The 25,075-nt window shown below is 51.4% G+C and overlaps 2 protein-coding genes across 2 annotated transcripts; both read right to left on the reverse strand.

Annotated features, from left to right (window-relative positions):
• Positions 1 to 278: 278 nt before the first annotated feature.
• Positions 279 to 13,617, reverse strand: RSPH9 (radial spoke head component 9). Its single transcript, XM_052649822.1, has 5 exons — positions 13,391 to 13,617; positions 9,912 to 10,077; positions 7,787 to 7,916; positions 7,224 to 7,370; positions 279 to 496 (listed from the first exon to the last, which is right to left on the reverse strand). The coding sequence occupies exons 1-5, from the start codon at positions 13,615 to 13,617 to the stop codon at positions 336 to 338; spliced, it is 831 nt and encodes a 276-aa protein (XP_052505782.1). The 3' UTR covers positions 279 to 335.
• A 1,646-nt stretch (positions 13,618 to 15,263) lies between these two features.
• Positions 15,264 to 20,264, reverse strand: MAD2L1BP (MAD2L1 binding protein). The gene is made up of 3 exons (XM_052649820.1): positions 20,195 to 20,264; positions 19,320 to 19,585; positions 15,264 to 17,120 (listed from the first exon to the last, which is right to left on the reverse strand). The coding sequence occupies exons 1-3, from the start codon at positions 20,262 to 20,264 to the stop codon at positions 16,608 to 16,610; spliced, it is 849 nt and encodes a 282-aa protein (XP_052505780.1). The 3' UTR covers positions 15,264 to 16,607.
• Positions 20,265 to 25,075: the final 4,811 nt, after the last annotated feature.

Below are 25,075 nucleotides of genomic sequence, written 5' to 3' on the forward strand. Positions count from 1 at the left end.
GGCCACACAGGTTCCCTTCCTCTCTGTTGACAGCCGTTGGCTTTTTGTTAGGCTGCCCGGCCTACGTGCAGCTCTCTTCTGAGTCCAAGAAGCTGCCCTCCTCAGAGGCCTCCTGGCTGCCACCTTCTCCCCCATGCCGTTCCCTCCCACGATTCTCTCTTGTTAGCACATTCCAGCCCTCTGCCACTTGCTCTATTTAGAGCTGGGCGTCCCCTCAGCCTGGACACCAGATGGAGGTGGAGGTGGGGGGAAGCAGCAGCACAGAACAGACTGACCAGATCCACCGCCTTTATGAAAACACTGCTCAGACTCTGCATACCCCCTGGGCAGCCCGCCTACAGCATGAAGGGCAGGTCTAGGTTCTTCTCGCCGGTGCCCACGTAGATGTAGCCGTAGTTCTTGGTGCGAGGAGCGTGGTAGAAGGTGAGGCCAGGCCAGAGCAGGCTGCGCAGCACCACCAAGGCATTGCCCCTCTCCATCTGGACACTCCAGGACCCTGGGGGGTGGGGAAGAGGCAGCAGAGGGCAAGGCCTGGGCATCGTGGAGGCAGAGCCCGGCCGGGGGTGCGGAAACCCCAGCTCCAGGAAGCCAGGCCTGAGCGTGAAGGTTCCACTGGGAAAGGGAAGACAATTTAATTATCCCGGCGCTTTACTCCTCTGATTGCCTTTGAGCCATTTCACTGCTCATTAAAGCCACTTCCAGAGGGAGGGCGAAGGAAATGAAAAGAGGTGGAACTCAAAGCAGTCCATTTTGTTCCTGTCAGCAAGTCCAGTGACAGGTTGCATGGGGGAGGAAGCTGGGTCACCCGTGCACAGGCGGAGCGGGGTTGGGGCTAGGCCGGGGAGACGCCAGGCTCCTCTCTTCCCTGCACTCGGGCTCGCTGGTGGCCTGCTGTCCTGGTGCACTTCACCTCTCTTGCAAAATTTTGCTCCAGGCCCAGCAACTTAACTCTGAGATGGATGAGACCTGTCCAGGCTCACATAAAAGTGTGGCCTTTTCAGGCCTCCAGCTCAATAGCCCTTTTCTGGCAGCTGGTAGACTGAGAGCCGTCCTTGGTGGGAGGGGACTTGGGCCGCAGCTAATGAGCCTTTGTCTGTCCTGGGTTCTGCCCTGGTTTTTGCTCCCCAGACGGGAGCAGCCCAGCCTGGGGCTGAGTTGTGCAGCCACGAGGACTTGGCGGGAAGGGCCTGATCCAGCTCCAGAACCAAGGGAGGGAGCCGCTGTGTGGGAGGAAGGAGCCTGGGAAAATCGCCCCTGGATGCAGATCTGGAGCTTCTATTCCCCTGCGCCGAGGCCTCTCCCAGCCCAGCCGCAGCTCTGCCCCAGCCCCTGCCAGAAAGGCAAATGCTTTGAAGGTTTTGGTGCTGGACCAGCCAGTGATGCACTGAGAACTGCGCCGAGGCCTTCATCAGCTGCCAGCCCAGCCTGGCTGCCTGGCTCCCGCTGTGCCGCTGCCCCCAGGCCACCTCCAACCATGGCCCACCCCATCACTCCACACCCAGCAGCCTTGGAGCTCAGGCCCCACCCACCAGAGGCCACCCTGATTACAAGAGACCTGACCACCAGGCACCCTTTGCCCTGATGGCAGCTCAGCCCATCTCAGGGCTCCAGCACCTGCCCAGGTCAAAGCTAGAGCTTTTGGGGTATATGTAGTCTTGGTGGCCTTAACCTGCTTGGGGGGTGCCCACGCAGGGGCCACCTCAGCACTGTGCGGTGGCCTGCACCAAATACCACCAGCCAAGGTTGAGGTGATGAAGCAGAAGCCACAGTATAGGCTTGACCCCACTCCCCCAGGCCCCCTCAGTGCCATCCAGATAGCATTGAGAAAGAAGAGTGTCCCTGGGTTCCCAGAGCTCTGACTGGGACACTGCCTGGGGGGGGGGGGGGTGGTCAGAGAAGTGGGGAGTATCTCCCCCAGCTCCTGCAGCTTGCCCCTCTGGATCCCTGAGATCTTCCACCTCATAAACCTGCCTGTAGGTTCTGGAGCCATAGCCTGTTGCTCTGCTAGTCATTCATTCCAGAAAACAGATGGCCTAGGGGTAACAGGAGAGGGGGTGTGACAGACCAAAGTGTTCCCAGTACACCAGTACACCGTATGCAGCTTCAGGCCAGAACACAGACCCCCAGAAGGTAGCCCCTTGTCAGCTCCCCATGCCAGTCCCCTCAGCAGCATCTGGGGAGTCCCTCTGCTCCAGGAGTCCACAGCTACAGCCCCCTGGAACTGAAAAAGGTCAGGCTCTGACCACCCGGAGAAGGCAGCTTACAGCCCCACCGGCCCCCACCCTGGGCCAAATGCTGCCCTGGAGAAAGAACTGGAGTCCTCCAGCCAGACACACTCGGCAGTTCTGTCTCCAGTGCTGTGGCATACCCTGAGCAAGGACGGTCCTGGCTTCCCCGGTACCAACCTGCCCACCTAGGGCTTGGCCACCTCTTGCTTCTAGTAGGTGGGGAGGGGCCAGGCTCATCAGGGACTCCCTCTACACTGGCCAAGCAAGAGCAAGGAGAAACAGGGTTCCCCCACCAGGGTTGGCGATCTGTGCCATGCAGGCCCAGGGTGCTGGCAGAGTACAGAAGTGGTATGTACAGGGCTGGCCAGCCAATGACACTACTTCCTCCCTCCCCTTGCATTCCTGTCACACTTCTGTCCTTTCCTTGTCCCTGGCTCAGCTTGTCGCCCAGGAAACACATACTCTCAACGTGCCAGGAGTCACGTAGCATCTACCTGGGAAGCCAGGCTCTTGCTTTCACCTTCACCCACTTTTATTGCTGCAGCTGCTGGCAAGGCTGGGCCCAGCCAGCCACCACCACTGGGACTCTAGGGGAAGCAGCCTCCTGCAGCCCATGCTTCTCCCAAGTCTCCCCAGACCTCACCCTCCAGCCCCCTGGCAGCCACTCTTCTCCACAAGCTCTCTTTTCTGAGGATGTGGTGGGATACAAGCTGGTAAACGAGGAATGGGGCCTCCTGCATGAGCAGAAGTACCCCTGGGCCTTGGGGGTCTCACTCACCTTGCCAGTGTGGGAAGCTCAGGCTGGGAGATGCTCATCATAGTTACATTCCCCTGCCCTCCAGGAAGAAAGGCAGCCAAGTTCTGAGATTAAGTTGGAGGAGGAGAGTGGACCAGGCTGGAGTTCAGGGCTGTCCAGGGGCAGCAAATGGCTTAAATCCACTCAGACCAGCACTGCACAACTTGTCTCACACACACAAAAATGGCCACAGGCCCCTTTTCAGAGCAACCACTCCCCGACACCAGGGCCACAGCACATGGGAGGGGGTGGGGGCGGGGACACGCCGAAGAGTTCCCAGTCTTACTGATAGGCAAAGCCAAGCCCCTTGGTGCAGAAGGCCGAGCACCTGTCACCTGAACCTCCACTAGACTGGAAGGGAGGTGCCACCTGCATACCCCCTTGAGAGAGGGCTGATCCTGGACCCTGCGTTGCCCACCCTCTCCAGTGCTGTCTCCCCTGTCCCCCACCTCTTCCCAGCCATCACTTACTAAAAGCTGCTTTCCAGGCAGGCAGGCCCCTTGCTGCCCTCTGCTGCCTACTCTGGGCACTGTGCTGGAATCCTGGCTGCTTCGTAGCCGGCAGTCCCTGAGATCTCTGCTCTAGCCCAGAGAGAAGCGCTCTGCCCTCCACCCGCATGCTCTGCTTCCTAGGACACCTATGCGGCACCTGCTGTTTACATGGCCACTTCCCATCCTGTTTCATTTGATCTTCCCAAACGTCTGTGAGGCACGGATGGTGCCTTGTTCTCAGCAGCATCTCTGGTCCCTGGGACATACTAGCTGCTCAGTGACTATTTGCTGACAGCATAGAAGGTTAAGGAGCATTGAACAGCAGAGTACTGCCCAGAAATCTGGCATCCTGACAGTGCTCCGTGTCTCACCTAGCAGCAGCCCAAGCTCAGTGAACTCCTGGCTGTTGCCCTGTGTCTGCCAGAAGGATGCTTCTGCTGCCAAACCCTACTCCCACAGAACTCCACAGACCCCACGGCACAGTGGGACGGCTCGGAAGGCCACAAGTGGCTCCAGGCAACATTCTTACATCCTCTCTCCAGCCGAGGGTGGTCCAGGGACCAGCTGCTGAGCACCTGGCCAATCCACGTGGCCACAGAGAGCAGGAGTCCCATGGACTGCCTGACCCATTCCTGCTCACAGGTGACACAGGGTTCCCCTCAACAGTTGCCTCAGACCCAGAAAGGAAGCTGATCCTACCTGGGCAGATCCCATACTTCCCACCAGTCCTGGTGCCCCAGGGAACTCTTTGTTGGGACTTTGCTTCACTTAGCAACCCAGCCATTCTGGCTACTGTCTGCTTGGTGGGGGCAGCCTCCCAGCAGCTCCTTCCGCTCTTTCAGGGGCAGATACTGCAGGGAGTCTGGGAGCAGAGTCAGAGGGGCTGCTCTCCCCCAGCCAGCCACATTTCCTCCGCCATATTGCAGGCCCCACCAAACCATCCTGAGTAAAACCCGGCCAGACTTCCTGCAGGCTTTCTGGTGGTGGCTCTGGGAGAAGGGGAGCTGGAGGCCCAGAACTGTGGAGTTTCCCAAAGTCAGGCCAGGAGCATATCTCCCCTCCAGCCCTCCGACACAGGAGACTCCGGGAGTGCTTCACTCCTAAGGCTCTAGCACTAAGGACAAGGCGCTGTTGGGGCGTCAAATCATCAGTTGATCTCTCAGCCCTGAGGCCCACTGTTAGTGCAAGAAGTCTAGGTTCCGGGGGGGGTGGGGAGGAGGCCCCCTTGTGTCACCCAGCGCTCTGAAGGGAGAGCCTCATCCACTGGCCCTGGGCTCCCTTCTGCCGCAGCTGAGAAGTCCTCACTGGGCAGAGCTTTCCAGCCATGCTCCGAATCGGGGAGGGGCTGCTGCCCCCAGATTAGGGGTGCTAAGAGGACTTTTCTCAGTTGGCCATGCAGGCCCTGGCACTGGGTCCCACCACCAGTGTTCCTAACTCCCTTTACCAACCAGGGATGTGCAGTCCCCACGAGCCCCTAGTCAAGTGGGGAGCACAGAGTTGGAGGAGGTAATGGGAATCTGGAAAGTGTGTCTGATGGTTAAGAAATTCTCATCCTCTATAACCATCTCCCTGCCAGGTCCGAGACCCCCAGTCTATGCTCAGGGAGGCTTGACTCTGGTGCCCCCGTGTGGTGGAGTCCAGCATAGCCACTCTGCTGGCAGCCCTTAGCCACCTGTAACCCATGGCCCAGCCCCCGGGGCACTACAGTAGCCCCAAAACGGCCTCCAGAGCCCTGGCTTGCCCTCCTCATCCATTGATGCCGCCACTGCCTTGTTATCGCAGATCTGCCTACAAGCCACCAGCAGCTCCTACTGCCTTGGTCTACTCCTAGGGTCCCACGTGGCTCAGTGGTAAAGAATCTCCCTGCAATGCAGATGTGAGTTCAATCCCTGGGTCAGGAAGATCCCCTGGAGAAGGAAATGGTAACCCACTCCAGTATCCTTGCCTGGGAAATCCCACGGACAGGGGAGCCTGGTGGGCCACAGTCCATAGCATCACAAAGAGTCTGACACAGCTGAGCAACTAAACCCTCCTACCCTTTGGCCCTTTAGGCCCTCCCTAGCCTGCCCAACCCCCCTCTAAGGCCTTTTTGCTACTGAAAACAGTATCAGTAATACTTATTGATTTTTACTTGAGTCCTTAATGTCTTAAGTGAAGTCACTCAGTCGTGTGCGACTCTTTGCGACCCCATGGACTGTAGCCTATCTGGCTCCTCCATCCACGGGATTTTCCAGGCCAGAGTGCTGGAGTGGACTGCCGTTTCCTTCTCCAGGGGATCTTCCTTGCCCAGGAATCGAACCCGAGTCTCCCGCATTGCAGGCAGACGCTTTACCCTCTGAGCCACCAGGGAAGCCTTCGATGTCTTAAGCACTAGCATAAATGTTTGGTGTATGTGTTGTTATTTCATTTAATTTTCATAACAACCCAATGAGGTAGAAAAGATCAATTTTCCCCTTTTAGAAATTGAGGTACAAGGGAATTGAGGGAATTGTCTGAGGTGGCCAGGTAGTACACAGCAGATACAGGATTCCAACTCAGGCTTTCTGGCTCCGGAGCCCTTGCGTGTAATGACTACTGCCGCCCCACCTCTACCCTGAGTTCCAGCCCAGTTGGGTTGCTCATCACTCCTCAGAAATGTTTCCCCCTAGTGATGGGGGTGACTCCTGTCCTGCGATTCCCATCGTCCACTGAAAACACCATCTACTTGACACCACAGTTAAGGCCAGAGCCTTGGAGTCTAATGCTTTAACACATACTATGTCCTTGGATTTAACTCTCTGAGCCTCTGGTTTTTTCATCTGTAAAATGGGGATAATGATATAATAGTATCTAACTCACAGATCAGCTGTGAAGATTAAAATGAACTAAGAAAAAAAAAGAGAGGCACGGGAAAGACTGGGTACAGCGCCTGGCACACAATAAGCAGTGTCATTGCTTTATGAGTAGTTCCTAGAATCATTGTCTTTGCCATCATCAGCAACAGATCCCTCCAGCTCTCAGAACACCAGGCATGGGGAAAAAAGCAGGGCTGCTGAGGCAGCGCCTCGGGTGTGGCCCCTGAATGCCCAGAGCCTGGCACCTGTCCTGGGATGCAGAGCCCAGCAAGAGCATCTTCCGAGGATGTGCTCATCTCTACTGGGGGAGCCCAGGGAGGAACCGGGGTCTCTGACCCCCACCAACTGTGGCTGTGTGCCTGGGCCAGGTGGGCCTTGAAGCACAAGAAGGTCTCTGAAGTTGTATGTTTTATGATTTAAAAGCACCCTTAGCAGGAGACAGACGTACAGAACTCATTTCCTTAGCAGGTGGTCCTCTACAGGTCAGTTGGCACCTACTCCCTGAGCACCAGCTGTGTGCCAAGCACTGGATCTAACCCCGAAAACCAACCGTGAAGATGTATATACGGCTACTATTTTCAGGGATGTTTTGGTGGGGGGAAATTCCCAACTCGCCTTCATTCAAGATTGATATGAAAATCAAGAGAGACTTCCTGTCTGTGGAAGTACCTGGAAGACAATCCTTTTGTCTGCAGACATTTGAAGCTGAGCCCTGTATTGGGCCCTGGAGGAGCCTCCTACTCAAGCCCCCATATTGAACTCCCAGTTCCCACCCAGGCCATGGGTCCCACTCTTAAGAGGGAATGGCAGGTGGCATGGCCCACTGTTCTGACCTGGGGGTGGATCCAATGTCCTCCAAGTAACAGGCTGTTACCTTTGGGGATGTCGTGCTCCAGAGAGTCCATGAAGTCTAGGGACGGGTCGAGCTCAGCCTTCTCCAGCAAGGTCTTGTTCTTCAGCTCAACAGGCTCCCTGAAGTGGAAGTAAGAACTCAGCTTCTTGGCTTCAGACAAGGACAGTCCTACAAAGGGGCGGCAGGTAGGAAGGGATGGTCATCCCCAAGCCCCACAATCCCCTTCCTCTCTGATTGGCGACCACATGGAGGGGCTTGCAAAGGGTTCAGTCAGCTACTGATGGGGAACTGAAGGGCGGCAAGGGACCAGCATTTTCTCAGCCAGAACTTGGCTCGGCCCCTGCAACGAGAACAGACTACGGAGGAGCCGCGTGAGGAAAGGTGGGGAGCCCAGCCCCACACACAGCCCTGAACTCAGGTGGCCAGACGCTCTCTCAACTCAGGCATAAAAGTCAGGGTCCAGTGACGCCATTCGGCAGGTCCTCCCAAGTGATGTGGCGACAGTTATTCCTTCTCTGAGAAAACAGGTAGGTTCCCCTGGACTCCCAGACGTGTATCTGACTGCGCTCGGGAAGAGAACTTACCTTCAAAGGTCCGATTGACATTGATAGGTCCGAAAGGGGTCTTAAAGAGGGCGCCTCTGGGGATGACAGCCACAGCCTTGTCGATCTGGTCAATAATGGACACCAAGCGCATCTCTTCCTTGATCTGGACCTGAGGAGACAGGAGACAAGCTATCCCGCTGGGGTGCTGTGCCCAGTCAGTCACGCCTGGTGCAAGCGCCCTCTGGATGTTCATCTGACCTGGGTCATCATGCAGAGATGCCAGGTGCATGGAAATTCACCATGAGTGAATTTCTTGCCTGCCTTCCCTCCCTCCTGTCCTTTCTTAAGTTGGTAATACATACCGCTGGTGAGTACGATATTTAAAACTTTTTTAAAAAAAATAATAAAAAGCAGCGTCTCATCTCATTCCTGGTCCCCCAGTCGCTCTCACTGGGAGCAGACACCATTAACAGTGTTTTATATACCGGTCCAGAAACAAACCATTCTGTCATCATATTTTAATGTTGCTCATTTTGCCTTTTTAAAATATGAAAGCTATCGTGCTGACTGTAGAATATCTGGGTGATATAGAAGTATTTTATAATATACCTAAGAAAATTAAAGCCATTCATAATCCTACCTCCTGAAGGTAATCGCTGATAACATTGGTATAATCCCTTCTATTCTTTTTTTCCTATGCCTATATTCAAAGGAAAATTAGAGTTACAGTTTATATAGTTTCTTGTCCTGCTGTCTGACTTAACATCATTTCTCAAACATCACTCCATACTGTAACATGTTTACACAGATGAAATTTGGTTAGAATCAATATCAAGGGCAACCCCAACCCAAACAAAAGGACTTCATAGAGATGTTTGGGAGAAAACAGCACTTGACAGGGAAAGGGTCACTGGGAGACCCCAGAGCCATTCAGCCATGTATTTCCCCTGGGCTGCTGATTGGAATTGTTTACAAAGGAGATGGAAACTAATAAGTGTCTAGGCCAGGTGCTTTAAATACATCACCTTGGGAATTCCCTGGCAGTTTAGTGGTTAAGATCCTGTGCTTCCAATGCAGGGGACGTGGGTTCAATCCCTGGTTAGGGAACTAAGATCCTGCAACCCTCGTGGCAAGGCCAAAAAAAAATGGCACCTCATTTAACTTGTACAAGTCTCAGTTCTACAGAAGAGAAAACAGAGGATGTAGAGGTTGTCTGGCAGACAGGGGTTTGTAGCTAAAGCATCACAGACCTAGACCCAGACATTTGGCCTCACCCAGGTTCAAGGGGAAAGGTTGGATTTTGAATCACAGGTTTGTCTATTTTCAGAAATTGGATTATTTTCCAACCATGCAATCCCATATTTTAATGTTGCTTATTTTGCTGTTTTAAAATATAAAAGCTGTCGTGCTTACTGTAGAATATCTGGGTAATATGGAGATATTTTATAATATACCTAAGAAAATTAAAACCACTCATAATCCCATCTCCTAAAAGTAATCGCTGCTAACAGTTTCAAGTGAATGTATTATGTGTGTGTGTGTGTGTGTGTGTGTGTGTGTGCGTCCTAAGTCTCTTCAGTTGTGTCGACTCTTTGCAACCCTGTCAACTGTAGCCCGCCAGGCTCCTCTGTCCATGGGATTTCCAAGGCAGAAATAGTGGAGTGGGTTACCATGCCCTTCTCCAGGGGATCTTCCCAACCCAGGGATCAAACCTGCGTCTCTTATGTCTCCTGCATTGGCAGGCATGTTCTTTACCACTAGTGCCACCTGGGAAGCCTGAATGTGTTATCTAGTAAAATACAAATCTATACAAAAACATAAGCGCCTGTGCACATCCCCTGACCCCAGAGCAATGCACAGACCGCTTCTTCCTAGCTCTGGCCCCATAACCCAGCTCTCCTGAGAGCTGCCCATCCCCTTGCCACCCTGTCAACATTCAGGAGTGATGTCACCCTGGGCGGGTGACTTAACAGAGGTTTCCTCCTCTCCACCCCCTGAAGGCAATGCACCAGCGTCCCAGGGCACCAGGTTGGAGCGAGGGGGCTGGCACGGAGCCCCAGGGCCCGTGGCCCCAGTGACTGTGATGATGACCATGCTTGCTGCCACCAGTGTCCACCAGCCCAGCCCCTTGTGTTCAGGCCCTCCTCCTCTTGTCTTCACTCACCACTACTTCTTCCTCAAAGACCTTCTCGCCATCATTCACCTTCTGCAGCTCAGTGTGTTCATACTCATGGGAGGGGTCCCCCATGAAGCGGCCCTTCACCACAGATGTCTGTATCTCCATCTCCTTTGTGGCGGGAGGCAGGAGGCTCCACTCCATGCAGTTCAGGCTGCCAACAACATCCGCATGACCCCAATTCTAACTCCCCTCTCATTCCAGCTTCCTGTCTCTGCCCCTTCTCCCAAAGGGCTGAGGCCCAAGAAAGGCTGGTGGGAGTCATACCTTTCCCCCTTAGAAGCCACAAGAGCCTGTGGTGTACCCCACCCTATATGTGATGACATACAACTTAATTTCTTAAAAGCTTCAGTCTGCCAAGATTCCAAGAGTGTCTTCCTACATATCTGGATTATGAGACCGCAGATGAGTTTCTGGAAGCTGAATTGCCTTAATTTCAGATCCCTCTGCTCCAGAGGGCCCACATCCATGCTCAGCCTGCCTGCTGAGCTGACACACAGCCATCTCCCCCACGCTTCTCCCGGCCCAGGCTCTAGGAGCTCTCCGCCTCTGAGAGCTTCAGGGGCATCACCAGCCCAGTCACTTCTTTCTCACACCCTGCCGGGAGGGGTGTCTGCCTGCTCCTCCCTCATCCGCCCAGCACCCACATCCCCAGCCTGCTCTGTGTGCCCTCTTCACTCTCCACTGGCTCCTTCACAACATGCAGATGCCTCAGCTTTAACAGTCCTCAAATCCATGCCCCTCTGGGAAATGCCCCTTTCCTGCCCCTCCCTCCTCTTCCCCAACTCTGGACCATACTCAAGAACATTTTGCCCTGCCAGAGCCCTTCCTCCTCACCCCGCTTTCACTCTGACCACTGCACCAGGATTCCCTGGCACCGCAAGAAACTGCTCTGAAGGCCAGCCATGGGACCTACAAGCCAACACATGCATTTCCATGTCTGCTTCCTTTGACACCTCCCCTTCCCCTTCTCCAGCCTTAAGTGTTTCCGAGGATCTATTCTCACCCCTCTTTTGTCTCCAGTCTCACCTACCTGACTCCCAGAACCCCAGCTGCTCCCAAGTGGATACCCCAAATCCAGTCACCTCTCACCACCTCCACTGCTTCCACCCCCATCCAAGCCACCACCTACTCTCGCCCAGTATCACAGCAGCTTCCTAACTGGTCTCCCCATGTCCATACCTGCTCCCGCTTCAGTCTGTTCCCCACCCAACTGGGAAAACCTAAGCCGGACCGTGACTCTGCAGACTCTCCCAGTGACTTCCCACTGAGCCAAGCACTCGCAGGGCCCTGCACGACTGCCTCGGCCTCGCTGACCTCATGCTGTGCAGTGGCCCCTCACTCGCTCCTCTCTAGCCACACCAGCCTCTACAGGGTCCCACAGGTGCGCTGAGCACACACCTGCCTCGGGACCTTTGCACTTGCTGGAATGCTTTTCCCTCAGATAAACACAGCTCGCTCAGCTGCCTCAGGTCTCTTCTCAAATGTTACCTCCCGAGAGAGGCCATCCCAGATCGCCCTTTTCATAATAGCACCTGATCCTGTATTCCGTGTCTCCCTTAGCGCTTAGCACCAATGCTAAGCGTGTGCAGTATATGTGTGTGTGTTTATTGTCTGTCTTCCCTCCCACCCCCAACACACACACTAAAATGTAAACTCCATGAAGACAAGGACTTTAGCACTGAATTCCCCATGTCTAGATCAATGCCTAGCACATACTAGGTGCTGGAGAAATAAAAACTTGCTGGAATACAGTGAGGTTCAAATCTCTATCTTCAGTCCAAATTTTTCTTTTGGACTCCAGATCTGTACTTTAATATGCTTCCTTACCACTCTGCCCCATGGCACCTGACAGCAAACTCGCTGGGCCTCCCCCAGGACCTCCTGAGTTCTTTCCCAGTGCATGGCACCAGCCCTTACCCAGCTGCCTGAGCTAGAAGGAAGGGTCAACCTTGACCTCCTCTTCACCTTTCCCCATTTAGTCACAAGTCCTGCCACTTCTACCACCGAAATCTTTCCAAGCCCACCCCTCCATTCCTTCCTCCTTTCAGTCTGCAACAGATATCCAAATGCTCGCCCACTTCCAGACCCTTCTGCCCACTCAGGTCCAAGCAGACTCTTCATTGAAGGCCTTCAGTGGCTCTGCATAGCCTATGGACAAAGTTCAAATCTCCTGGCCTTTCCATCGAGTTCAACATTAACACCCTAGGCTGCCACTGTCCTGGTTGCCTACCCTCTGTTCTCCCAAACATCCCAAGCGAGCTCCAGCCAGCAAGGCATGCCTCTGATTGGCATGCCTTTCCCCAACTCCTTCCTGGAGAACTCCAGGTCATTTCTCAGATCTCAGTAATCTTATTAAAAATTGCTCTCCGAGTAGCATTGAAATATGTATACTACCATATGTGAAACAGAGCGCCAGTCCAGGTTCGATGCCTGAGACAGGGTGCTCAGGGCTGATGCACTGGGACAACCCGAAGGGATGGAATGGGGAGGGAGGCGGAGGGGGGGGTTCAGAATGGGGGACACATGTACACCCATGGCTGATTCATGTGAATGTATGGCAAAACCACTACAATATTGTAAAGTCATAAGCCTCCAATTAAATAATTTACAAAAAATGCAAAAGGAATAAATAAGATCTTAAAGCTGAGATCTTGAAGGCAAAAAAAAAAAAAGATGCCCTCTAGGAGAATGTTGCACCCTGCCTCCCCTTCGTGTACACCTCTGTCTTAGTTTTCAGATGCTTTGCTGTAATTGCTGGGTGTGAATAAATTGGAGATAGGGAGAGTCTTAGCCATCTTTTTAACCCCAGGTCTAGCATGGAAAACATTCAGTCAGTGTTGGATTGCTGCATGGATAGATAAATGAAGTCTCCAACTTTCTTCAGCCTGAACAGAATCCTTGTAAGATGGGGAGCTCCCCATCAACGGGGTAGTCAAAAGGAGGGTGGATGGTCCTAAATGGAGTGTACAGGAAAAGTTCCTCAATTCTAAATCCCTTTCCCTCCATTCCACATTCGTTCACTACTTCCTGGAGTGCCTCCTATGAGCCAACACCTGCACCCCAAATGCTCCAGGACCCATTTCCGAAGAGCTCCCCGCTGCCCCTCAAGGCTTCTGACCCTTCTCCAAAGTAAAGCCAAACTTTAGTTTGGACCCTTCTCCAAACGTTTCTCTTTGGAAAGCCAGGTCCACCACAGGGCTTCTACTCCGGGTTTTCATTCTCCGGAAGCTTTCATCTTGCCCCTCCTCCGTTCTTGCCCTGCTTCCATTATTAAACCATCAGCCTCTAAGTTTCTTTGGCGCCCCTCCCCAGGTGTCCTCCCGGGGCTGCTCTCTCAGATCTCACCCCCTCGCTTTCTGGAACCCGCCCCTTTAGGTCCTACCTCCCACTCACCCCTTCCCGGCCCGGTAGCCCTCCCCTCAGTATCCCCCTGCGGCCTTGGCCAGCCTGGGCGCCCTCTCCACCTGTACAGGGTCTTGCGCGGTGCGAGCTGATCCTCGCTCACGCCCTGAGCGATGTAGTAATCGGCGACGAGGCCGAGGATGCGGCCCCAGAAGAGGACCCGATCGAAGCGGTAGTCGCGTTTAACCAGCATGAGAGAAGTGAGCAGCGCGGCCCGACGGTCTGGGCTAAGGCCCTGCCCACTGCCAGACGCCAACTCCAGTGACAGCAGGAGGCTTTCCGCGTCCATTGCGCCGGCGGCTCTGCTCAACGCCCGCCAGGTTGCTAGGAGAAACCGTGTCCATGGAGACCCAAAGCTCCGCCCCTCCAACCCTACCGGAAGCAGGATTTCACCCACCTGACCTTCTGCAGGCTAGCCTTCTGGGGCCGCCGGCCAGCCAGCCCTTCTTGCCACGGAGCGCTTCCGAAAAGCCTGGGCGTACACACGCTCCCTCCTGCTTCCTTCCCCCGCTGGGTGATGGGAGGTGTTCAGTTGTCACGGCAACGGCATGGTTTTACCCCAGAATAAGCAGGATACAGTGGTAGGTTGGAGGTCCCAATTTGGCCCAATTCCAGGGCTATCTTGCTTCCTCTAAAACCCCTCCACAGTCGACATTTATTGAGTCCTCATTGTATAACATACGCAATGGGGGCTTGGGAAGAAAAATAACAGTAAGACTAGCTATATTATTTCACTTCATTCCTGTCCTTTCTTGGCCTCAGAATTTCCTAAGAATTTCAGATCTTCCTGGTTCTGAGATTCCCAAGACAATCAATCCCCCCGAACCAGGTCTTACAGAGTGGGGTCCATCTATTCCACTGTCTTCAGTCTTCACAGATAGCTCTTGATTTTTCCCTCTCATAGGACTGTTTCAGCTAAGTGGCAAGCAAAGACCTAGAAGGGGGAGTGGGGATGACCCAGAGGTCCAATGGTTAGGACTCCAGTGTGTGGGGGTAGGGAGGGGCTGGCCAGGCAATGGGGCACCATATAGGGCCACACCCTGGGAAAGGAAGGTGCAAAGAGGGTTACAAAATGTGAGTTTATGGACTACACTTCCCCATCAACATTTTCATTTACAACATCAACAGCTACACGTTCCCTACCACCTACATTTACCTACCTCAGGCCCCACACCTACTGCTTTTAGGTTCAAATGGTAACAACAGATGAAAGGCCAGAACCACTGAAGCTGGGGCTCTTCACTCCCTGGGCTAGATACGATTTCTTCACATGCATCTCTGGAGTGCCCAGCCAAGGTTAAAAGACAAGTGCCTCAGCAGGCTTGTTGTCAGAGATGATATTTGTTGATAAAATTATTAACTGATCTTTTAATTTCTGGATTCCTTTGGAGTGGATTCATGAAATCAGAATGACCTGGGCCCCAATGCCAAGCCAAGAAGTGTCTAAATTACCTGGATAATTAACTTTGCTTTGATTGTCTAGACATTATTTGTGACAGTTTTTTAAAGCAGGACTTGAGGGATCAGACTTGCCTTAATGTCTTCTACCTCAAAAGTTTATAACTCCCTTCTTCAAAATTCTCCCTCCCTTTAAGTCGACCCCACAGCCTGTCCCTTTCCGAGTGAGAGATATGGCCCTATTCCTCTTCTGTAAGGTACTATCAGACACAAAAACAGTGGAGAGTCCAAGCTGGCGGAGTATGCTTCAGGTGGACACAGCACAGAAAAGTACTCAAACCTTCTGTTTGCATTGATTCTATATTTACTTAGCACCAGTGAAGTGGCAGGTTCCACGTCAGGAACACAATCTAAAGCCAGAGATGAAGTCCCACAGCTTTCCAATGCTACCAAATTCAGCAGGGCAAACCCTGTTTAATCATCTCAGAGTAAAGTCACACAGAATGTACAGTACAGTGTAAAGCACTCAGCCTCTGGAGTCAGCTGGACTGGGTCTGAATCCAGGTTTCAACACTTATGCAAGTTATTCAGCCTCCCCAAGCCTCGTCTCTAAGACAGAGACAATAATATGAACTCTGTAAGGTTATTAGATAATGTATGTAAAGTGCTTAAAACCTACCATAAAATATAAACTATTTTCCATGTTTTCTTAAAATATACAAAATAGCATATATTGTATGCATACACACACACACACACCACACACCTATCCCCAACACCAGCAGGGTGAGGATTCTGCCTTCAACTTGCTTCCAAGAAATAAGCAGATGTTCTCAGCGACAAAGAGCATCAGTGCTCAGTGGTCAGGACAGCACCAAGCTGGAGAGGATAACAGTAAGGATCAGGATGGCCAACCCACAGATGCTGCCGAGAAGGAATGGCCACAGGCAGGAGGGCAGGGATGGCACAAGGACAATACTGCCAACAGTAACTGCCAGCAGCCACCATGCAACTGCAGTGGAGATGGCAGGGCGCATTCCAGAAGGGACATGTGGCCTCACGGAAGTGACTCTACAGGGCAGACCCGGTGTCTTAGCCTATAGTTCAATCAGGCTCTGCAGAGACTCTCTTGGTTTTTTCTCAGGGCCCTCGCACTGTGTGACCTCTGCTTTGGGTACACATACTCTAAGGGTCACAGAACCCAACATGTGGCAAGCAAAGAACATCGGGCTAGGAGTTAGCTGAAGAGGATTCTTAGTCCCAACTCTGCTATCAAACTGTTAAAGAACCTTGGCCAAGTCATTTAACTTCCCATATTGGCTCAGGAATAATGAAGAGAAAGAACTATTAAAAACAAAGAAATCATGGAAGGCTGAAGCCTAAGAGACCAAGGGAGATTACTCTAGCCTTAAGCCTCTTCAAGCCAAAAATGTTTCAGGAAAATTTAATATGAATCCATTCATTTTATAATATATTTAAGTCTACGAGTCACACCCACATTATGTCCCTGTTAAAAATTCTGAAAAGCCACAGCAAAAGCTAAAAAGGGTCACCTCCCTGCCCGACCCCCTCCGGGGGTGGGTGGGGAGGGGAGGGAGCCTGTCTGTGGGCCCATGTTTGCTTTCCAGCCCCCAAAAGAAACACCTGACCCAGCACCCTCTGGGAAAATCAGCCTGTGATTCAAAGAGATGCTTGTTCAATGACGATTATTACAACCCCAGCCAACCATCAGTCCACCAGAAAGTCTAAGGGGGGCAGGCAGCCAGAAGGACAGACCCTTCCTCCCACCAGGAATTAACTAGGTCCAAGCAGGAGATGGGTGATGTGGTGCCACCAGGGGAAAGATAATTTAGCCACTGTGTTCACAATGAGCATTCCCATTCATTCGTGGAAGCCTTTCAGTGTCACTGGTGCCTGGAACCAAATGTAATCCTCCCAGGTTGCAGCTGGGATGGTGGGTCGGCCACAGGACAAGGTCACAGTCAGCTTGTGGCCCCGGCTGGGCACTCTGTAGTTGAGCTTGGGTCGAAACCAATCTTCTCCACAGTCGCGGTGACCCTGTGCCATGACGATGGTGCCCATGAGTGGAGGGACCTGCAGCTCACTGAAGGCATCGGCCAGGAAAATGGCTCGGAAGAGGCGGCGCAAACAAGCTGCTGTGCTCAGGCTCGGGTCCATGCTGTTGGGGGCTAATCGGGACAAGTCAAGCTCATAGAACTCCTTGGGGCTGAGGGCATTGCCCCCAAGGAGGATCAGCACTCGAGGGACTAGTGTCCGGGCAAAGAGTCCCTCCAGGTGGCTGAGGACACTCTCCAGTTCTGCCAGGGTTTGCTGGCATTTCCTGCTGCTCACCTCAGCACTGGCCCGAGGTTTCTTCTTCACCATGTCCTCTGCCTGTGAGGACAAAGAATGGAGACAGAGAAGGTCTGCGAGGTAGACGAAAGCTAATGCCCTCTGAAGAACCCTGCTAGAACAGAGCAGACTTACGGGACTGGAGCTCCAGTTCAGTGAACCGCCACACTCAAGACCCTGGGTTTTATCACAGGGAAATGTACCAAAAAGGAAAATAGATTCTTTGTACAAAATTATAATTCTTCCTCACTCAGAATAGCAAAGACAGTGTACTGAACCAGGAGGGCATCCAGAAATTAGCAACTAAAATACTAAAATACTCATGTGCTGGCATGGCAGGTAGTAAGCTTTTGCTGTGCTGAAAATAATGACAAGACTGAGGACTGGGGACTTTCCTGGTGGTCCAGTAGTTAAGAATCCACATTCCAACACACAGGAGGAGAGCTTGATTCCTGCGTAGGAAACTACGATTCCCATATGCCACGGGGCAACTAGAGAGCCTGTGCTTGACAATTATTCAGCCAAAAAAAAACCACCAAGGATTATTTGGTCTAATAAATTCTGGAATTCATCCTCCAGTTAAACATGGCATTCATGTTGAGATTTGACGGAAAACAGCAAAGTTCTGTAAAACAATTATCCTTCAATAAAAAATAAATTAAACAAACAAACATGGCAAACTGATGGAAGGTAGGAAGGAAATGAAAGAGTGGGTGGGAGGGAGGAAGAAAGAGGGGAGGGAAGCAGGAAGGGAGGGGAGAGAAAGAGGACTCCCAGTGGCAAAAATAACTGAAAAATAGATGACAGTGGCTAAAGACAACAACAGATTTTTGGAAGAGAGAAAGCAGGAAGCACTCAAGGGAGCTGAATACCAAGTGCTGTCGGGCGGGACTCCCCCGAGAAGCAAAACCGCACCGAAGAAGCCCGTAAAAGGCCCAGGAGTTGCTCACTTAAGCACCACAGAACACAACAGTTGAACACATGGGGACTAAGTGAACACCTGTGCAAGGGCCCTAAGCGTGCATGCGCGCTAAGTCACTTCAGTCATGTCCAACTCTTTGTGACCCTATGGACTGTGGCCTGCCAGGCTCCTTTGTCCATGGGATGCTCCAGGCAAGAATACTAGAGTGGGTTGCCATTCCACTCCAGGGGATCTTCCCAACTCAGGGTTCAAAGCTGCATCTCTCATGTCTCCTGCATTGGCAGGCAGATTCCTTACCACTAGTGCCACCTGGGAAGCCCAGTACCCTTCGATGGCCTGCTAGTTTCCCCCACCTAAACACAATGCTTTGGAAGTGTTCTTTCTCTCTTTCCTTCCTTCCTTCCTTCTTCTCTCATTGAGTAGTGTATCAGATGGAAGCAGAAATAAACGTGTTCAGTTTACCATGTTTAACTGAAAGATAACTCCAAAATCACCTTTATTAGAGCAAATAATCCTCTTTCCCGTTATCATTACCACTTTGTTCCCACCCAATGTCCTTTAAGTCTATCAGCTAGCTCACAGGGCCAGCCTCGCACACAGAACTTTCAATGACTTATTCTTAAATATTCAGACACCAAATAAAAGCCTCAACTCTGAAAGAGACCAAAACAAATAAATAGAAAAGGAATCTGGAAGAAACAGAGACAGTGCAAGAGACAGAAGAAAACTTCAAAAACACAGTAATTAATACCCACAAGGGAAGTTCATACACAGGAAACAGGATATAACTAAAAAGGAACATGTGGGACTTCCCTGGTGGTCCAGTGGGTAAGACTGTGAGCTCCCAATGCAGGGGCCCGGGTTCCATCCTTGTTCAGGGATAGAACTAGATCTTGCTTGCAGGTTGCAACTAAGACTCAGCACAGTCAAAATAAATTTAAAATATAAAAATTTTAAGAGAAAGTTCTTAAGACTGCGACTGCCAAAAAATTAAGTTTAAGAACATAAACTCAAGGAAGAAAAGTATAACAGAAACAAAGAAATGAGGATGTGGAGAGAAAATACTAAAATTAGAGGATCAGTTCATGAAGTCCAAATGTAACACACAATAGGAGTTTCAGAAAAAGAAAACAAGAGAAAAAGCAAGGCTTTGAATATCCAGACTAGAGTGGGAAAGGACTGAAGCCATAGGGCTGAAACATCGTTTACAGCTGCTTATGCTGACATGCGTGAAGGTTCCTTTGACCACCCTTTCTACCTGCCACCATCTAACAGCCACAAAGTTCACTCACCAATTTTCTCCCAAAGCTTGTGCCTACCTGGGGAAAAGGTTTTCGGTAGAAGTGCTTAAGCTGTTCGTAGGGCAGAGGTAGTTGCTGGCGTTGGTACATGATATGTTTTAGAAGTTCACAAGTAAAGCGACAGCAGCCTTCCTGGCTCACAGGCCCAGGAAACACCACTGGCACCATGCAGTCTCTGGGACGAAAGGGCTCCAAAGGGTTGGAAGGTTCCCGGGTGGAGGTGGTCTCAAGTAGTTCTATCTGGGGGTCCTGGGTTTCCTCCGACTTCTCACACCACTCCAAATCTAGTAGGTGCACAGAGGGACAAGAGAGAAAAACGAAAAACTTAAAAGGTCTATGGACATACCACCCTGAAGCCCGATCTCCTCTGTTCTCCAAAGCTAAACAGGGTCCGGCCTGATTAGAACTTGGATGAGAAAAAGTGAAGAGGCCAGTCAGTCTTCCCATCCCTTGCGGGGACATCAGCCACCACAGCTGAGGCCACACGCCTACACAGGCGGATTCTCTCCGCAAACTCCCCTCTGGGAGGCCGCTCGCAGGTTCCAGATCCCAGTTGTCTAAGAGACTGCAGGATTTGGGGGGGGCAGATGGCGGGAATTTCGGAGACAGCGACTGGAGATCTGCTCAGAAAGCAGAGGCCCTGAGATGGGAAAATGAGTTGAGAGAAAGCGGTGTCAAGCAGAGCCCAGAACACGTCGCGAAAAGGAGAGTGAACCAATGGAATTCAGGGCCGCGGGTGCGATGGAGTCAAAGGGGCCAAGTCAGAGCTGGGAGGGACGACGGGAAATGGGGACAAGGAACACGGGCTAGTGAAACGACTACGGGCTAAATGACTGGAGGGAGCCGTGGCTGGGAGGAAACAAACTCCTCGAGCTCCGGACTCCATATCTTACCAGGGACTGCGGCCGGGGACTGCACTTCCGGCTCCGGGGCCGCCATCACGACCTCCTCCCCGTTCTCCATTCGGTTTGAATAGGCGCCCCGCGCTGCTTCATGGGAAGCCCGCGCCTCCACTTCCTGTTCTGCTGGCCCGGAAGTGGGAGGGGCGCCGCGTCTGTGCGGCAGAGGCTTCGCTGGGTGAGAAATCGAGCGCCTTGTTAAGGAGAGGAGCCCTCCTTAACACCCTTCGGCGAGTCCATCGAACCCTCCTCCCACAGAGAAACCGCGGGTTCTCAACTACTTGGCGCTGCCTTCCGAGGACACCCCCTCTCTCGCATCCATTCTTTCCTGCGTCCTCTATTCGCTACGCACCTACTTCGAGTCAGGCCCTGTCCTAGGTGCTGGAGTCTCTGCGGCGAAGAAGCCAGCGACTGGAGGGGTCCTCAAGGGGTTCAGTGCCTGTAGATTCAAGGCAGTGTGATGAATTATACAGTAAGGTGTTGAAGGGCAGTGGTCGCGGAGAACAGGAGCGCATAACCTAGAGGAAGTGGGAGTGAGGCGTGGTCCAAGAGGAAATTGATCTTTAAGATGAGTAAAGGTAAAGAGGAGGGTCTGGTGGTCCTGGAGACTGTTAAAAACAAACAAGGCCCAAATGCATTCACTTCTGCTAAATCTCACCAAGACTCATTTCCTAATCTAGTAGGAGTTTCAGCTTCTCCTGGAGTGGAATTTTAAACTAACCAGTCTGGCATTTCAGCGATAGTGAGGTAATCTGCAAGATAAGTCCCCCAACATTCCCCCTAAATGGAATTCCCCTTTCTTTTGCTAATAACCTCATTATCCTGCCTCCATTTCTATAAAAGTCTTGCATCTTGTACAGCACCTCAGAGTGCCTTTGTATTTACTCGATGAGATACTTCCTGATTCATGAATTGTTAAATAAAGCCAATTAGATCTTCAAATCTTCAGTTGAATTTTGTTTTTAACAAGACCTTGAGATACAAGAGCATTCTCAATTCAAGAAATAAAAAGAGTTCGGCTTATGAAGTATTAAAGCTGTGGTAGAGTACTCTTGCCTGGAAAATCCCATGGACAGAGGAGCCTGGTAGGCTGCAGTCCATGGGGTCAGAAAGAGTCGGACACAACTGAGCGACTTCACTTTCACTTTTCACTTTCATGCACTGGAGAAGGAAATGGCAACCCGCTCCAGTGTTCTTGCCTGGAGAATCCCAGGGATGGGGGAGCCTGGTGGGCTGCTGTCTGTGGGGTCGCACAGAGTTGGACACGACTGAAGCGACTTAGCAGCAGCAGCAGCAGACAAACAGAAGCCAAATCATAGTAAGGAAGGCTTTCTAAGTCAAATTAAAAAGTTTGAACTTGTTCCTGTAAGGGGATGGAGGAACGTCTGAAAGGTTTAAGTAGGAGAGTGACATGGTTATATTTACATTTTACACTGAAAAATTTAACCTCTACACTGGCTGCAGTGTGGAGATTAGATTACGGAGAGGACAAAGGAGGAGGCACAGATACTAGTCAGAGCTAGCAATTGGAATTACCCAAGTACACGGTGAGAGAGGCCTGAACTAGGGTAGTCACAGTGGGGTGGAGAGAACTGGGTGAACCCTATCTATATTTAGAAGTCCAGTGAGTAAGGTGGTTGATCCCAGGAAGAGGAGAAAGAGTGAGAGACTGTCCAGAAGATAAGCAAAAAAAAAAAAACAGCAGACTTTTTACTTCAGCAACTCTATGGCCAGTTGTGCCATTCAATGAAGGAGGGAACACCAGAGGAAGGCCAGTTTTATTGGGTATGGGTAAGGATTAAAGATGAGTTCCATTTTTGATGGGTTGAGTTTGCTGTTCCATTGGACAGTGAAGAGATAATTTAGGGACACCATGAGGAACAGAAATATGTATTTGAAAGTCATCAGCATGGGAGTGGATAATCACCCAGGGAGGTTGTATACAATGAAAATGAGCAAGGATCCTGAAGACACTAATGTTTGAGGATGAGCATAAAGAAAAAGGGTCTACAGAGGAGACTGAGGAGTAGCCAGTTCAGTTCAGTTCAGTTCAGTCGCTCAGTCGTGTCCGACTCTTTGCGACCCCATGAATCACCAGGCCTCCCTGTCTATCACCAACTCCTGGAGTTCACTCAAACCCAGGTCCATCGAGTTGGTGATGCCATCCAGCCATCTCATCCTCTGTCGTCCCCTTCTCCTCTTGCCCCCAATCCCTCCCAGCATGAGTCTTTTCCAATGAGTCAACTCTTTGCATGAGGTGGCCAAAGTACTGGAGCTTCAGCTTTAGCATCATTCCCTCCAAAGAACACCCAGGGCTGGTCTTCAGAATGGACTGGTTGTATCTCCTTGCAGTTCAAGGGACTCTCAGGAGTCTTCTCCAACACCACAGTTCAAAAGCATCAGTTCTTCGGTGCTCAGCTTTCTTCATAGCCCAACTCTCACATCCATACATGACCACCGGAAAAACCATAGCCTTGACCAGACGGACCTTTGTTGGCAAAGTAACTTCTCTGCTTTTCAATATCCAGGGAAGTAGTAATAAAAATAGACAAGTGTTAGGTGATAGAGACAAAAAGAACAAGTGTGTTTCAGGAAACAGGGACCAGCGATCAAAACACTCCATAAAAAGCATAATGATTAAAATACTGTGGTATTGGCTTAGGAATAAACAAAACCGAAGAGAGTCAAGAAACAGATTAATGTATCTATATATATATATAGGTCTTAGCAATGATGAGGCTGACTCTTAAAAGCAAATAATTTGAAACAACTCCCTATGCATTTAGGAGGGGGAAAAAAAAATTAGTTCCCATTACACATTCTACATAAAGATACATTCCAAATCAATTAAACATAAACATAGAAATAAACCTCAAAACTCCTAGAAGAAAATACTGGAGAATAATTCATAATTTAGGAGTGGGGTTGGCCTAGACATGACACAAAACAAAGAAAATATAAAGAAAAATATTGCTAAATCTGACTTTAAAATGTATGTAAAGATACTATACATAAAGAATGAATTATGTATGTACTAATTATGTACCAGGAAAAAAGTCTGCGTGTGTCCATCCATTATTTACCCCACAGGCAACCACCTCATAAGCACCTCATAAGCAACCCCTCCAGGAAACTAAACACACAAATCACCTTCCATCTCCCAGGACCCTGATCTCCTCCTGGGCAGACATCCCTGCTCCTCCTATTCCTCTGCCAGCCTTCACTCCTGTCTGCGGTAAGCCAGGTTGTATAAGATCGGATATCAGAATGGGCTATCCCACCCCATCTCTTAAAAGAAGGGAATTGGAAAGAATGAAGTGAAACTGTGTGGGGGACAGCTGAAAGATCTGTGGTGACGAGAGCACAAGTGTTATCAGGTGACTGCAGCAGACCCTGGTTATCAGGAGAGCCCAGTGGTGGTGGTGGTGGCAGTGATAATGTTGGAGGAATAGTCTTAGCTCTCGCTTCCAACCCTCATCTTTCTTCAGCTGTCTCACTCAGCCCCAAACAACAGTTTTCAGTTTTCCTGTTGGGGTTGTGTCCCTGGCTGTCTGCAACATAACTTTCCTTTAGCTGAACAGAATACAGAAGTCACAGCTGCTTTCAACCAGTGAAGGCCCCATAATTGGTTGGGTCTGCTAAGCCCTTTTGCAGATTTTGGTCCTTCTGCTTTCACCGGTTTGGGGAGTTACGCCATGTGGACAGCATCTACCTGATCAGTAACCTGCCTTCCTCCTTGTGGTCCTGGGGGGGAAGCCATGGACTCCAGCAGGTCTGAACCTCTGCAAGGATCACCAGAGGTAAGCCACTGGTGCTAGTTTTCCAAGGAAAACTGAGGTCTGCAGGGAAGGGTTGTTTTATTTCTAGGCCGCGTTTGAGGATCTCGCTGTTTGTGAAGAGAGGGGAAGTGGACGTACAATGGGTGAGTGGTGAGTCACGAGACAGCCACGAGGCTGGGAACTGAACTCTGGCGTCCTGACTCCCAGCTCAGCAACACCAACTGCTTCTCCACTCTGCCTTTCTAGTGTGTTGTACACTGGTTTGTGTCACTGAATGTGTTTACTCTTTGCTGACTGCAAGAGCCCTAAAGAGCAAGAGAGATGACAGCTTGGCAAGAAAGTCAAAAGTCAGCAATCCCCTGGGCCCTTTGCCAAGTTTCTATTCCAGACAACTTCCCCCGCCCTCACAGCGGCTGACGTAACCCGAGCCCCAGCCCCGCCCAAGTAGGGGCCAGGCCCCTCCTACACCCCTGGCTGCTTTAAAACCAAACTCGGTCTTCCCGGATTGGTTCTGCTTCAAAACAAAGGGGAGGCGTAATACTCGCTGCGGGGGCAGGGCTGGTTTATGGATTCCGACCTCGTGTCGGGGCTACCGCGGTGTCTCGGGCTGCTAAAACCAGCCCCCGGAGGGTGCCAGCCTGGTAATAAACCAGTGACTACTGTGTAAAGGTGGCATAATCATCGTAACAATAAAAGCCATAATTAGGCTAACCACCATCCGCCTCCGCCCTGGCATTGGTCCTGACTCACCCAGAAGGCACGCATGCCGTTGAGGGAGAAACTGAGGCATGGGCGGAGCCAGTAGGCTGGAGGGACAAGTCGCCCTGAATTCTTCAGCTCTCCAGGCCCAAAACATCTTGTCTGCGATCGCGTTAAGGGGCCAAATCCAGAAGCGCCTACCAGGCTAGATTCTATGTAAGTTCCCCCGACTCCAGTGACTGCCCCACCTCCAGGCCCCCGGAAAAGACCCGCTCAGCTCTCGGAGACTGGAGCCAGACTACAGCTCCCTTAGGCCTTTGCGCGCAAAGCCGCGCTCCTTGCCTACGCCCCGAAGCCACCCGCGGCCCCTTGCGCCCCGATGCCTCCTGGGAGTTGT

The sequence above is a fragment of the Budorcas taxicolor genome, chromosome 11, assembly GCF_023091745.1.
Source record: "Budorcas taxicolor isolate Tak-1 chromosome 11, Takin1.1, whole genome shotgun sequence".
Lineage (NCBI taxonomy): Eukaryota > Metazoa > Chordata > Mammalia > Artiodactyla > Bovidae > Budorcas > Budorcas taxicolor.